General features: G+C 37.8%; 3 protein-coding genes across 3 annotated transcripts; 1 reads left to right on the top strand and 2 right to left on the bottom strand.

Moving 5' to 3' along the window:
- Positions 1-312: 312 nt before the first annotated feature.
- LOC143203885 (uncharacterized) lies at positions 313-4,323 on the bottom strand. Its single transcript, XM_076416198.1, has 11 exons — positions 4,107-4,323; positions 3,840-3,958; positions 3,544-3,693; positions 3,217-3,309; positions 2,978-3,160; positions 2,643-2,809; positions 2,486-2,598; positions 2,162-2,421; positions 1,897-2,106; positions 631-750; positions 313-560 (listed from the first exon to the last, which is right to left on the bottom strand). The coding sequence occupies exons 1-11, from the start codon at positions 4,181-4,183 to the stop codon at positions 445-447; spliced, it is 1,608 nt and encodes a 535-aa protein (XP_076272313.1). The 5' UTR covers positions 4,184-4,323; the 3' UTR covers positions 313-444.
- A 205-nt stretch (positions 4,324-4,528) lies between these two features.
- Positions 4,529-8,692, top strand: LOC143203659 (TBC1 domain family member 14). Its single transcript, XM_076415914.1, has 8 exons — positions 4,529-5,420; positions 5,473-5,684; positions 5,736-5,885; positions 5,941-6,147; positions 6,199-6,388; positions 6,448-6,572; positions 7,024-7,382; positions 7,445-8,692. Exons 1-8 carry the CDS (start codon positions 4,839-4,841, stop codon positions 7,639-7,641), a joined length of 2,022 nt encoding a protein of 673 aa, XP_076272029.1. The 5' UTR covers positions 4,529-4,838; the 3' UTR covers positions 7,642-8,692.
- On the bottom strand, positions 8,645-11,351 carry Pbgs (Porphobilinogen synthase). The gene is made up of 6 exons (XM_076415919.1): positions 11,103-11,351; positions 10,774-10,921; positions 10,501-10,720; positions 10,133-10,384; positions 9,879-10,076; positions 8,645-8,841 (listed from the first exon to the last, which is right to left on the bottom strand). Exons 1-6 carry the CDS (start codon positions 11,336-11,338, stop codon positions 8,771-8,773), a joined length of 1,125 nt encoding a protein of 374 aa, XP_076272034.1. The 5' UTR covers positions 11,339-11,351; the 3' UTR covers positions 8,645-8,770.
- Between the last annotated feature and the right edge of the window lie 3 nt (positions 11,352-11,354).

Genomic DNA, 11,354 nt, shown 5'->3' with positions numbered 1-11,354 from the left:
TAAAAATGTTCGTTAAACCACGACCGAGTTCACTCGAAGTAAATTAATTCTTTTTCCCGTCGAAAAAAAAAATCAACGTCGACCCCCCGCTCTATAAAAAACCAATTTTAATCGGAATCGACGGAAATTAGAATTCATGGGATTTTCTACCAGGCGACTAGGAGGTCGGAGACGGCGTGCGCTGAGAGGCTCCGATAAAAATAGCGGATAAAATAAAACCAGTTCGACGGGGACCACCCGTGTGGATTTCTGCGCTCCTGACACTGGCTGGCGCTGTTTTTGCTTGTCGTAATAACAAAAAAAAACACAATTTTCTCTTAAACGTTAGGGGATGGATTTTATGGAATGGGAATGGGGGTTGTTGGTTCACTCCATCAATTCGGTGAATTTTATTGAAATAATTCGTTTACTTCCACGACCACCTTCGCGCCGGAACTTTGATCCCTAAAAATATTTTTTTTGTAGAAATGAGAAAACAAAATGCAAGCCCTGGCAATAATACTTGACTAGCTGGGAATCAATGACATCTTCAGGTGCAACAATATCCATATTGGTCGTTACTAATGACATAGTAAAAAATTATATCAGTTAACAGGAAAAAAATAAATCCATTGATAAATAGTTACTTACAGTCACCAGGATTCTGCTGAAGACTGTTGATTCTGACCGAGTCCACTGATACCACCTCGCAGCTGGAATCACTGGACGCGTCCATCACCATAGTCTTATGGTCATATATTTCCATATCTGCTGAATATTAAAGAAGAAACAATAACAAAACCAAAGTTGGGAACAAGTATATTTTATGTATTTATTGTTGAAATCTTATTTCTTTGTATATGTATAGGAACAGTTTGAGATGAAAAAATGTTAGGTGTTATCTTGAAATAATAACCAAACCAGTCCCAATAATAGTTCAATTGAAAAGTCCCAGGCCTACCATAGTAAAACACATTTTTTTGGCAAAATAATTTTTTTTATTCAACATTTTTGTAGTACGATTTGTCCTTTGCTTCAAAATAGGCCTCAGTTTCGGCGATCACCCCTTCATTCGAGGAATATTTCTTCGCAGCAATCAATTCGAAACCCAATTCATGGATTTTTGCCATCGTTTTCACTGACTTGTGACACGGTGCATTGTCTTGGTGAAGCAGCACTTTCTTTTTCTTTAAATGCGGCCGTTTTTCGGCGATTTCGTCCTTCAAACAGTCCAATAACGTTATATAATAGTCGCTATTGATGGTTTCTTCACATAAAAATTTTGTAAGAATAGTTAGAGATATTTTTAGTGTGTGATTAATTTAGTAGTGTTATTACAATGAATGTTAACTCTTTAAATGAATAATAATTACGAATGACGCAATCTGAGACAAGATAAAATAAATATGGAGACAAAATAGATAGACAGGACAGGACAATATGGAGAGAAGGAAATATGTAGGTTTTCCCTCTTATCAACTAAGTTATCGGATTTGTTGATTGTTAAATTTTAGTGCTCTCTTTATTGTTGCATATGTTTAGGGGACTACCAATCCGTTTCCTAAGACGATTTTTCCATTTTTTTGACCTCTTGCCCCCTATATACGAAAATATAAAGATATGCTGACTTTCTCTCGCCAGTTATTTTTATTTTTCAATTTCCCCTCGTAAGATAAAATAAGCTATGTATATTTAATATTTACTCTTTTATTTAGAAATATTGATTGATTTATTAGGTAATGAATAGAATTTATTAGCATATTTAATTATTTTGTACCTGCAATTTAAGTATTTTCAGTCAGCATACTTAATTTATTTCGAATTTCTAATTTCAAATATTATTTGGTCATAAATAATCGTTTTAAAATTAAATGTGTTTGTGAATTTGTTATGCAAAAAAGAGAAAACAATAAATACCTGGTGACTGAGCGGTAGACATATCCTGAATTATGCTGGAGGAATAAACAACGTTGCTTGTGGATGGTCCCTCTTCCTTCGAATCTTGCCCATGTCCCGGACTGACCACCTTCATGTGAAACGCGCCGTTACGACCCAAGCTCTTCTGGATGATGGTGGCCACCACCGGAACACTGATCTGGACCACCGAACCGGCTGTCTTAGGCGTACCTGGTTTTAAAACGTAATTAAGAATATTACCGACCCTCATCCATGCCCAACTCACCGTTCAAAGCCTTGTTCTCGTTTTCCTGACTTGTCTCAGCTTCCTCCACGATTTTCGGCTTTATGGATATATGGCCGGCCTTCTTCAAGTCCTCGGCAGTTGCTGGGACCAACATGTGACGATCACCGGCCACTTCGACCCGAACTAGTACCGGAATACCGGACAAGGGGCGTAGCAAGGCGAACGGGGTGCCTCCGGATTCAATCACGTCCTGCATGGCTTTGGTACGTATCGGGTTGACCACCACTGCATTGTGATGACTGGATAGAAGAGGGAAATAGATAACGAGATAAAAAAAAACAGATAAAAGCATCGTTTTCATACTCGAAATGGTTGGAATCCTTAATTTTAGGCATCACGCCGTGCTGGTAGTGCTCGTGCTGCCGCAAACTAGCCCTCTTGGTGTACTGATTCCCGCAGATCCGACAAATGTACCTAGGCGTCCAGTCTCCCTCTTGATGTGCCTGCAAACAACAACAACGGTTAAAACAACCCTAGACTCGTAATAAACGACCCAATCTGAGATTCCTCGTGATACCTTCAGCTTGTGACACATGAGGTTGGACATCTGGTTGAAACCCTTGTCGCAGACGTCGCACTTGTACGGTCTCTCGTTGGTGTGGGTAAAAATGTGGTTTCTCAAATTGCCTAGATGTAGATAATCCGAAAATGCAATTAATTTAAAGGAAATTGAAGCAGAAAAACACCTCGTGTCTCATCCGATGTGCTGTGACTCAAACGCTAAACATCCTTCAAATATTCATCAATATTTCGAAACAGAACATTCTATAGCCGATAAACTAATTTTAAACTCACCTTTTTGATGGAAGGATTTCTCGCAAATGTGGCAGCAGTGGGGCTTGACGTTGCTGTGGGTTTTCCGGTGAGAGATCAGGGTGGAGACGCGATTGAAGTTCTTGTTGCAGACCTCACAGATGTAGGGACGTTCTGTTGAGTGTATGGCTTTGTGCTGGGATAATGTGGACATCTGACGAAATGCTGGAATAAGGTTTAAATGTTCTAAGTTTCTGAGAGATTCGTTATTATGAAATTACATTTTCCACAGGTAGCGCAGTGGTACTTGCGTTCATCCGTATGAGTTGGAAGGTGCCTCATTAGGGTGTACTGATGACCAAACTCTTTTCCACCTACACCCACGCATTTTATTAAGTAAATTCGATTAGAAAACATAGATTACCTCAACCCTTTAACATTAAATTGTATTAAAAAATAATATAAACATATCCTCGATCAACTTTTTAAATAATCGAACATCTTGAAATCATATGATGTTAATTGTAAAATTATATAAACATAGATATGGTATATACTTTTACATATATTTAATGCAATATAACTCAAAAATCCTTGGAAAAACTTACAAATGCCACATTCAAACGTTTTCACATTTTTTCCATCCACATCTTTCATTTTAGTACGCCAATAACGTTCCACCGGATCATTCTTAAAAACCCCTGGACTATTAGAAGCCTTTGGTTGAGGTAAAGACACCAAATCACAGCCCATATTACCTAAAATTTAAACAACAAATAGCCAGCGCGACGTTAACACCCGTTAATATTTTTAAAAATCTACTAAAAATATATTAAACAGCAAATTCACTACAAAATAGTAAAATATTCTTAAGTACCGATAAAAAAATAATAAAAATTCTTACTGAGGCCATCATTAATTCCGCTCAACAATTCAAAATTTGTGTCTGCAGCGGTTTCCTCCAGATGGCCATACTGAGAGAAAAACAATATATCTTGATCCTTAATCTGCTCCTCCTTAATGCTACAAAAAAAATGGAGTATTTTTTCCGTAACGACCTGTTGGTCACCGTTTCTAAGTAATATCGAAAAGACAGCTAAATTTCGAAAATGTCAGAACATTCACAAAATGTTTTTGTTTAAAAAAATGAACGGATCGAATTCCAACTCACTCATTTGTTTGGTTTTCTTGGATCATTTCAAAATCCAAGTTTTCTACCTGCGGCGTTTCAAAAGATTCTTGATCCATGATACTCTCTTGAAAATTATATTCTGGGAAAATAATCTTCGTTGCTAATGGAGAGATAAATAGTGGGTTTATAACAAATTTTAAAATGGCTAAATCATAAAATGAAATATATTTTATTTACCAAAAGGATTTATACTGGAAAATTAGATGGGATGCAATTACAAAATGGTCGATAACGCTATATAAAAAACAAGTGTTGGCTTATTAAAAAATAATTTATAATTGAATTTGTTAGCGAAAATAAAATCTGCATTTTTATTGGTAGAAAAAACAGACGGTTGAAGTTATCGATATACTAAAAACTTAAAATACTGTTATTTTGTTCTGATTGGTCGAAATGACTAGAGGTTAACATAAACGAAACTAATACAAAAATAAATTAACTGATGTAATTAAACAAAATTTTATTTCGTTGTTATACAACTTATATGTCAATCAATAAATTAGGTATTCATTATTGGAAATTATTCAAAATATAATAATATGACTAAAACGGTGACGTTTACCCATCAGTCACAATGTCATTCTTTGTTTTGTGACGTCCTGTTTTTATAAACTTAGTTTTTTTAACTCAAAATAAATATAAGCCCCAATGTTTCGTTTTATACTAATTACATAACGTCGTACCAAATAGATTTCTGTTCCTGTTTGTGTCATGAACGACCTGGAAAGTACTTCCTTGGACGCTCCCAAAGATCACTTGATTGTGAAGGAAACATCCCAAAAGGCCAAAAACAGTTTGCTGAAGAACGGGTTTAAGTTAGGCTTAAACCGTAAAAATGGTTATCAGAATATACTTTCGAAAAGTATAGAAGATTTACATTGCCAAAAACTGATAACAGACAATGATCTATCCATAAATATTAAAAAGGAAAGTCCTACAAAAAAATCGAACTCAGGTGGGAGCCCAACAAGCGATGCTTGGTTTAAAACGTGGCCAGAACGTTATGATAAGCTTAAAAGTACAGACTCAAGTCCTGATCATGCCAAAGGTCAAAATGAAACATCTAATACTCAAGAAGATAACTCTATATGTAATAAATTGACTCTTAATGAAGCACTTAAGAACATATCATTAGCTTATAGTCCGGTAACTAAACAGTTACATCTGGTGGAGAATAATGTCTCCACAAAGAACAAAGATGACTCTGAGAATACTCCTGATAAAAAAGTAGAAGAACATGACAATAATTTTATGTGCATAGAAATCAATTCACTAGAAAAAGGTGCAAGTGTGGTAAATGTTAAAAATCTGTTTTGTATTCTTACTAACAGAAGTTATTTTGCAGGAATCTTCTAATATATGCAATCCCTTAAAGAAATTAGGACACAGGAGGATTCAAGAAGGTTCTTACTCCAGTACAATATCAACATTAAGTGAACCCTCAACCTCTGGAAGCTTAATTGGTAGTGAGGAAAGGTCGCTATCAAATTTTGATGTAGAAAGCAATTGCTCAGAAAGTAAAGCAAGAAGAAAAAGTCTTACACATTTTTTTACCAAGTTAGTATGATATTACATTAATTTTTTGACATACTATATACTTTATTGTAGAAGTGTGTTTTCCTGGAAGTCCTCGAATGCATGCGAAAATGGTAATAGTGGAAGTAGTGTTTGGAAATTATTTGGGAAGAGCTCAAACCAACCAAGTAGTTCTCCTCTTCATGCAGTTGCCAGTTCTTCAGCTCTGATTCAACTGAAAAGGTCTGTATTTCTTTTCTGATTCATAAAAACATGGTATCAATATAATCTTGATTAGGCCTTCATCATTACCGGCAAAAACCTTTGAAGAAGAACAAAGGCATGCTCAAGAGTATAATGAAATATTAGCTGCAGCCAAGAAAAAAGAGGCTAGAAGCACGGCTGCAAAGGAGAAACAGAAAAAACTACAACTGCAGCAGGAAGAACAACAGGCAATGTCAGCCAAGCACTTTTTACAAAATGTTATCCCAAACTGGAGCCAAATGTACTAATGGTTATATTGAAAATTATCTGGTTGATATAGCTTTAATTTTAGGGAAAAACATAAAAAAACACAGGAGTTGTGGTGGCAAGGATTACCATCTAGTGTTAGAGGGAAAGTGTGGAAGCTGGCTATTGGTAATGAGTTAAATATCACACCTCAGTTGTATGAAATATGTTTAACCAGAGCTCAGAATCGACTGAACAGTCCTGAACCGCCTTCCAGCGATTATGAAAATGATCAGGTATGCAAAATAATGTCTTGGTGGGGATTTTATGTTAAAACATAACTGTTATTTTTTAGGAAAGTAGTATGGATGTTATTGAGCTGGATATTTCGAGAACATTTCCCAATCTCTGTATATTTCAACAAGGTGGTCCGTATTCCGAAGTGTTACATTCTCTGTTAGCTGCATATGTGTGTTTCAGGTTAGTCTAGATGATTATTACTATTTTGTGCGATTTTTCTGTTTCTTTTTGTGTGTTATTTGGCAAATTAAATTATAACCTTATTTACTTACTCCCTTTTATGACATTAATAAGACGTGAGAACTCACCCCATTTGCTTACAGTAAAAAACTACATTGTTTTTGTCTTGAGCCACAAATTTTGGATATTTCTCTTTTTGAAGAATATACAAAAAGTCACAGACTGGTAAAATGGGAGGATCCTAATAGATTTACCAGGATGACATGATTTCAACACTTCCCGTCATCTATTTTTTTTTTAATCAACAAAGATGTCGCTATTATTTGTATACTGAAGAAGTTATTTACAACATGGTGGTTTTAAAATATTTCCGAATGTTTTTAAAACAGTATAAATTGATATTTTATTGTATATCTGTTCATCGTAATTTTGTATTGCCTTTGTCTTTTAGGCCAGACGTTGGTTACCTCCAGGGAATGTCCTACCTGGCGGCCATCTTGATCCTCAACATGGAACCGTGCGACGCGTTCGTCTGTTTCGCCAACCTGTTGAACCAACCGCTGCACCTATCCGCTTTCACCCTCAACCAGACCCAGATGAACGCCTACTACGCGGCGTACAACCAGGTCTTCAACAACCACCTGCCCAGGCTGTACGCGCACTTCGAAAAGGCCGGCCTCACGCCAGATCTCTACCTCCTCGACTGGATCTACACCGTTTTCGCCAAGGCCATGCCCCTGGACGTGGCCTGCCGGGTATGGGACCTCTTCCTGCGCGACGGTTACGAGTTTATATTTAGGACGGCTCTAGGTAAGATCATCGTACCACATCAGGCCCTTCGGTCGGTATCAGTGCGACTTTTGATTGGTTAGGTATCCTTCACTTGTATCAAGCCACATTGTCGACCATGGACTTTCTACACGGCGCCCAGTTTCTCATCAAGTTGCCGGAGGATATGTCCGCCGATCAACTGTTCAAGAGCATCCAGTGCGTGTCCACAAGTATAGGTAAAACGACGTTTGCTCAGATAGTAGAAAAATGCATTGCCGAGACTGATATGTACAGATAGTTTTAAGATCTTCCTATTTTTTGTTATTTTCATTTCTTCGATCAAGCCTACTCGACAATATAGATGGGTGGGCCGAACATTCCATATAAATTTATATATACTAAGGCTTTCGAATGTAAGTTGGTGGTTCTACGAACAAAGGTTGTGATATTTTTTCAGTACTAACGCTCTCCGTGTTTCCATTGTATTAACTCGTCGCGGGAAGACGTGCAACATTTTTTTAATGCTACCGATCTTCGCCCTGTCCCACCCGTGGAGGTAAACTGAATAATCGCTGGTGCTTTTTTCTAAATTAGCAGGAGATATTTAATTATACATTCATACATACATATATATAGGTGTGCGTCCAGGAGCTGTAAATAGGATTCTCACGGTTTCTCTGATGGTTTCCGTCCCTATTTGAATCTCATTTTAGTGTCGATATACTCGGAAGCTTCCCGTCTCCCTCTGGTGTCTAGCTTTTGCTCTGTTTTGTGCCTTTTTTGGCTAGTTAAGCGACTGTTTCAGCAACAAAACTTACTGCAGTACCTAAATCTTAAAAAAAAAACATGAACGGTGTTTGACGACACTCAATCGTTTCTCAATTGGTTACGTACTCTTCTTGTTAGGATTTAACGAATTTTCCCGATAATGTGCCACTAAAGGAACACAAAAAAATAGACAATTAACATTAATACAAAATAGATGTTTGTAATAAGTTGGCTGAGGATTGTAGAGAAGGGCGAATGAATCCCTCCTCCATAATCTCGTATCGAATGGTCTGAATCGCGCTGCTTAATTCGTATGGATTGGATGAACTCCTTAGGAAATGATATTATTTATTTATTTAAACGAGATAGATTTGTATATGTATATATAACGTAGTTTATAGATTTTTTATATATTTTATGGCAAGCCCGCAACGTTTTTTTGTGGTTAAGTATATATATATGTCCTAGTAGGCTTTTGTATGTACATGAGGATACCTGTTGATTTTTCTTTTATTCACTATTAATACGTATGGTCGTTTTTGTAAAGAATATATTTTTTAATAAATGCAATATTTATTGTAGTCCTTCCATTTTATTTCGCTCCTATATACTAACCAGCACCCTAAAATATATATGTCGTTTTTCGCGCTCTCTCTCTCTTACAGTTGATGCTTCAGCTGCAGCCAGTCTAGGATAAGAGGGGTGTAATAGGTGATGATGACGTCAGCACCTACAATAGATACCTAGTAGAATTAGAGGATTCTCAATGTACAGGGTGTGGCATCAAAATCCCCATAACATCCAACTACATTCTACCATTATCTTTATACTAGCTCAAGATGTCTCGATTAGTAAGGGGGCTGCAAATCAATCGGATTTCAAACAAGAATGATGATTGCCCTTTGGTGACGCTGACGAAGCGCTAGGAATTACGGAAAACTAAAGCAACTTTATCAAAATCCCAGCAGGCATTATTCAAAATAGAAATAGCTGTAGAGGAATATTTTTTAATTTGGTCCACAATTCGAGGATCGCTGGTCGTTCAGAGTGCCAGAAACCATTCGATTCTTCGGGAATTCCAAGATCGAATGTGTTGATGCCATCCTGAAGGTGCTCGAAACCATCCAGTGGACTCAAAAAAGCTAATTTTTCAGAATCTAGGGAAAATTACTTGAAAATTGTTGTCGGAGGAGCAATGTGTAGTCCAGCAAGACAGAGCAGTGCCTCCTAATAGCCCAGATTTAAATCCTTTCAACTTCTATGCATGGACCTGAGTTGGAAAGATCGTTACAGACCCAGCGGGTAGCTAGCTGAGCTAAGAGTTTAGTTCGCCGACAGTAACGTACTAGGATCGAATCTCGCTGGGGCTAATGATAGTTTAAAAAAGTTTATAAAATAAAGGATAATATACAAGCACAGTTGTAGAGTCGCGAAATGACGACAAAACGTCTAAAGCGACAAAAAAGATCGCTATAAACCAATTGAAAGTGATTATTGCAGTGAAAATCGCCGATATATACTGTGGTTGGTTAAAAGGTGTTAAAAATAGGTAATCTTACAACAAGTTCTTCATGGCTCTGAGACTTGGAAGACTGTAAATTTGATTGCGATGTCTAAGACAAGTTAATCGTTTTTTTTCCATCTAAGAGCGGGATTTGGTGAAAAAACTCTAGTATCCACTGTGGATTGATGATAATCGCATTACCAAACAACACTTAAATCGTCAGGATTACCATGTCACCGCACCCTGTATCGTATCAACTTTACCAGCTCTCCTATACGACTGCAGTATCTCCATCAAGGCCGGCTTCAGCTGAAATACCCCCTTCTCTGCCGCGTTATATATCATCGTGTACTCTCCCGATACCTGGTACACGAAAACAGGATACTCCGGATACCTATCCTTCACCTGCTTCAAGACATCCATGTAGGCCATGATGGGTTTGACCATCAACATGTCCGCCCCTGAGAAATGAAAATTATGTTTTTTTTAACGCAATATAGAGTGATTCAGACCGCACCTTCTTCAACATCCCGGGCTGCCGCTCTCAAGGCGACTCCCTCGCCGGCTATGGGTAACTGGTAACACTTCCTATCTCCGAAAGAGGGTTTCGATCTAGCCGCGTCCCTGAAAGGCCCGTAAAAATTGGAGGCAAACTTACAGCTGTAGGAAAGTAACGAGACGCTGTTCTGTAGGTTGTGCTCGATTAGTAGGGACTTGATGGCGCCGATTCTTCCATCCATCATGTCGGATGGAGCAACTATGTGAGCTCCTGAAATTACATGCCATATAAACCCTCTAGAAAAGCTTAAAAACCTTCAAGCTGGTGAAAATTTATATAAAGGCGATAATGTTCGCACCCAAGCCAACGTAGTAATCGTTTGTTACCTGCTTTCGCATATGCCAAAGCTACCTCCGCAATTCTCTTGATGCTCGAAGGATTATCGATGGTTCCGTTTGGATTCAAAATGCCGCAATGACCATGGCTCGTATACGGACACAGACAGACGTCGCAGGCTATCGTAAGATCCGGAAACCATTCCCGTAACTTGGGCAGAGCTCTGATTACGGGATTTCTGGCGCTGTCCGCGTTTGTGCCGTGTTCGTCCTAGATCGAGAAGGATTAATAAGAAAATCACGCCGCAGTTTCTGCGAAAGTACCTTGGACAGCGTCTCGATGACGCCAAAGACCAAGATCGACGTCAGTCCTTTTTGAACTACGACTGTTAGATGATCCTTAAGCTTGTTAATGCCATAACGGCAAACACCCGGCATGCTGGATATGGTTTGTACCTCATCGTCGTTTTCACTTAGCAATAAAATAGCATATATATGTTACTATGAGACCTAAATCAGGACTTATTCTAAAGCGGACTTTTTTTTTCTGACTTGAAAGCAATATATTCGTAGTGATTTATGAGTGCGATAACCTTGATCTATGACATATGGGAGATATGCCGTCAAATAGACACGCAATTAACTATACTTACATAATAAATACAGGATACATTAAATTAATAGGCAAAACCTGGCTTTTCAAAGATTGCCAGTCTCGCAAAGTTTGGTTAAAAATACCACTATGGAGATAGTGTTTTTTCGACACCATATTCTTGTATTTTTCTGCCATATTTGACCAATATAGTGCAACAGGCGCGGTTTCACAAACAACTACTGCAATCGCTGCAAAAGTACTATTTTTATCAGCGTAACGTGATAATCCCTGCATGTGCAGTAACCTTGCA

The sequence above is a fragment of the Rhynchophorus ferrugineus genome, unplaced genomic scaffold (assembly GCF_030347505.1).
Source record: "Rhynchophorus ferrugineus isolate W39M unplaced genomic scaffold, kcgeb_rfMv2 rfM10, whole genome shotgun sequence".
Taxonomy (NCBI): Eukaryota; Metazoa; Arthropoda; class Insecta; order Coleoptera; family Curculionidae; genus Rhynchophorus; species Rhynchophorus ferrugineus.
This window is presented reverse-complemented; position numbering and strand designations above follow the sequence as displayed.

Excerpts from the sequence above, each read along its gene's own strand:
- LOC143203659 (XM_076415914.1), top strand. The coding sequence starts at position 4,839 with ATGAACGACCTGGAAAGTACTTCCTTGGACGCTCCCAAAGATCACTTG. Across the intron at positions 5,685-5,735 it reads CTTACACATTTTTTTACCAA|AAGTGTGTTTTCCTGGAAGT; the intron begins GTTAGTATGATA and ends ACTTTATTGTAG. Across the intron at positions 5,886-5,940 it reads GCTCTGATTCAACTGAAAAG|GCCTTCATCATTACCGGCAA; the intron begins GTCTGTATTTCT and ends AATCTTGATTAG.
- Pbgs (XM_076415919.1), bottom strand. The coding sequence starts at position 11,338 with ATGCAGGGATTATCACGTTACGCTGATAAAAATAGTACTTTTGCAGCG. Across the intron at positions 10,385-10,500 it reads TTTGGCATATGCGAAAGCAG|GAGCTCACATAGTTGCTCCA; the intron begins GTAACAAACGAT and ends ATGTAATTTCAG. Across the intron at positions 8,842-9,878 it reads GCAGTCGTATAGGAGAGCTG|GTGCTGACGTCATCATCACC; the intron begins GTAAAGTTGATA and ends TATCTATTGTAG.
- LOC143203885 (XM_076416198.1), bottom strand. The coding sequence starts at position 4,183 with ATGGATCAAGAATCTTTTGAAACGCCGCAGGTAGAAAACTTGGATTTT. Across the intron at positions 2,599-2,642 it reads AGTCTAGGGTTGTTTTAACC|AGGTACATTTGTCGGATCTG; the intron begins GTTGTTGTTGTT and ends GACTGGACGCCT. Across the intron at positions 2,422-2,485 it reads AAGGATTCCAACCATTTCGA|TCATCACAATGCAGTGGTGG; the intron begins GTATGAAAACGA and ends TCTTCTATCCAG.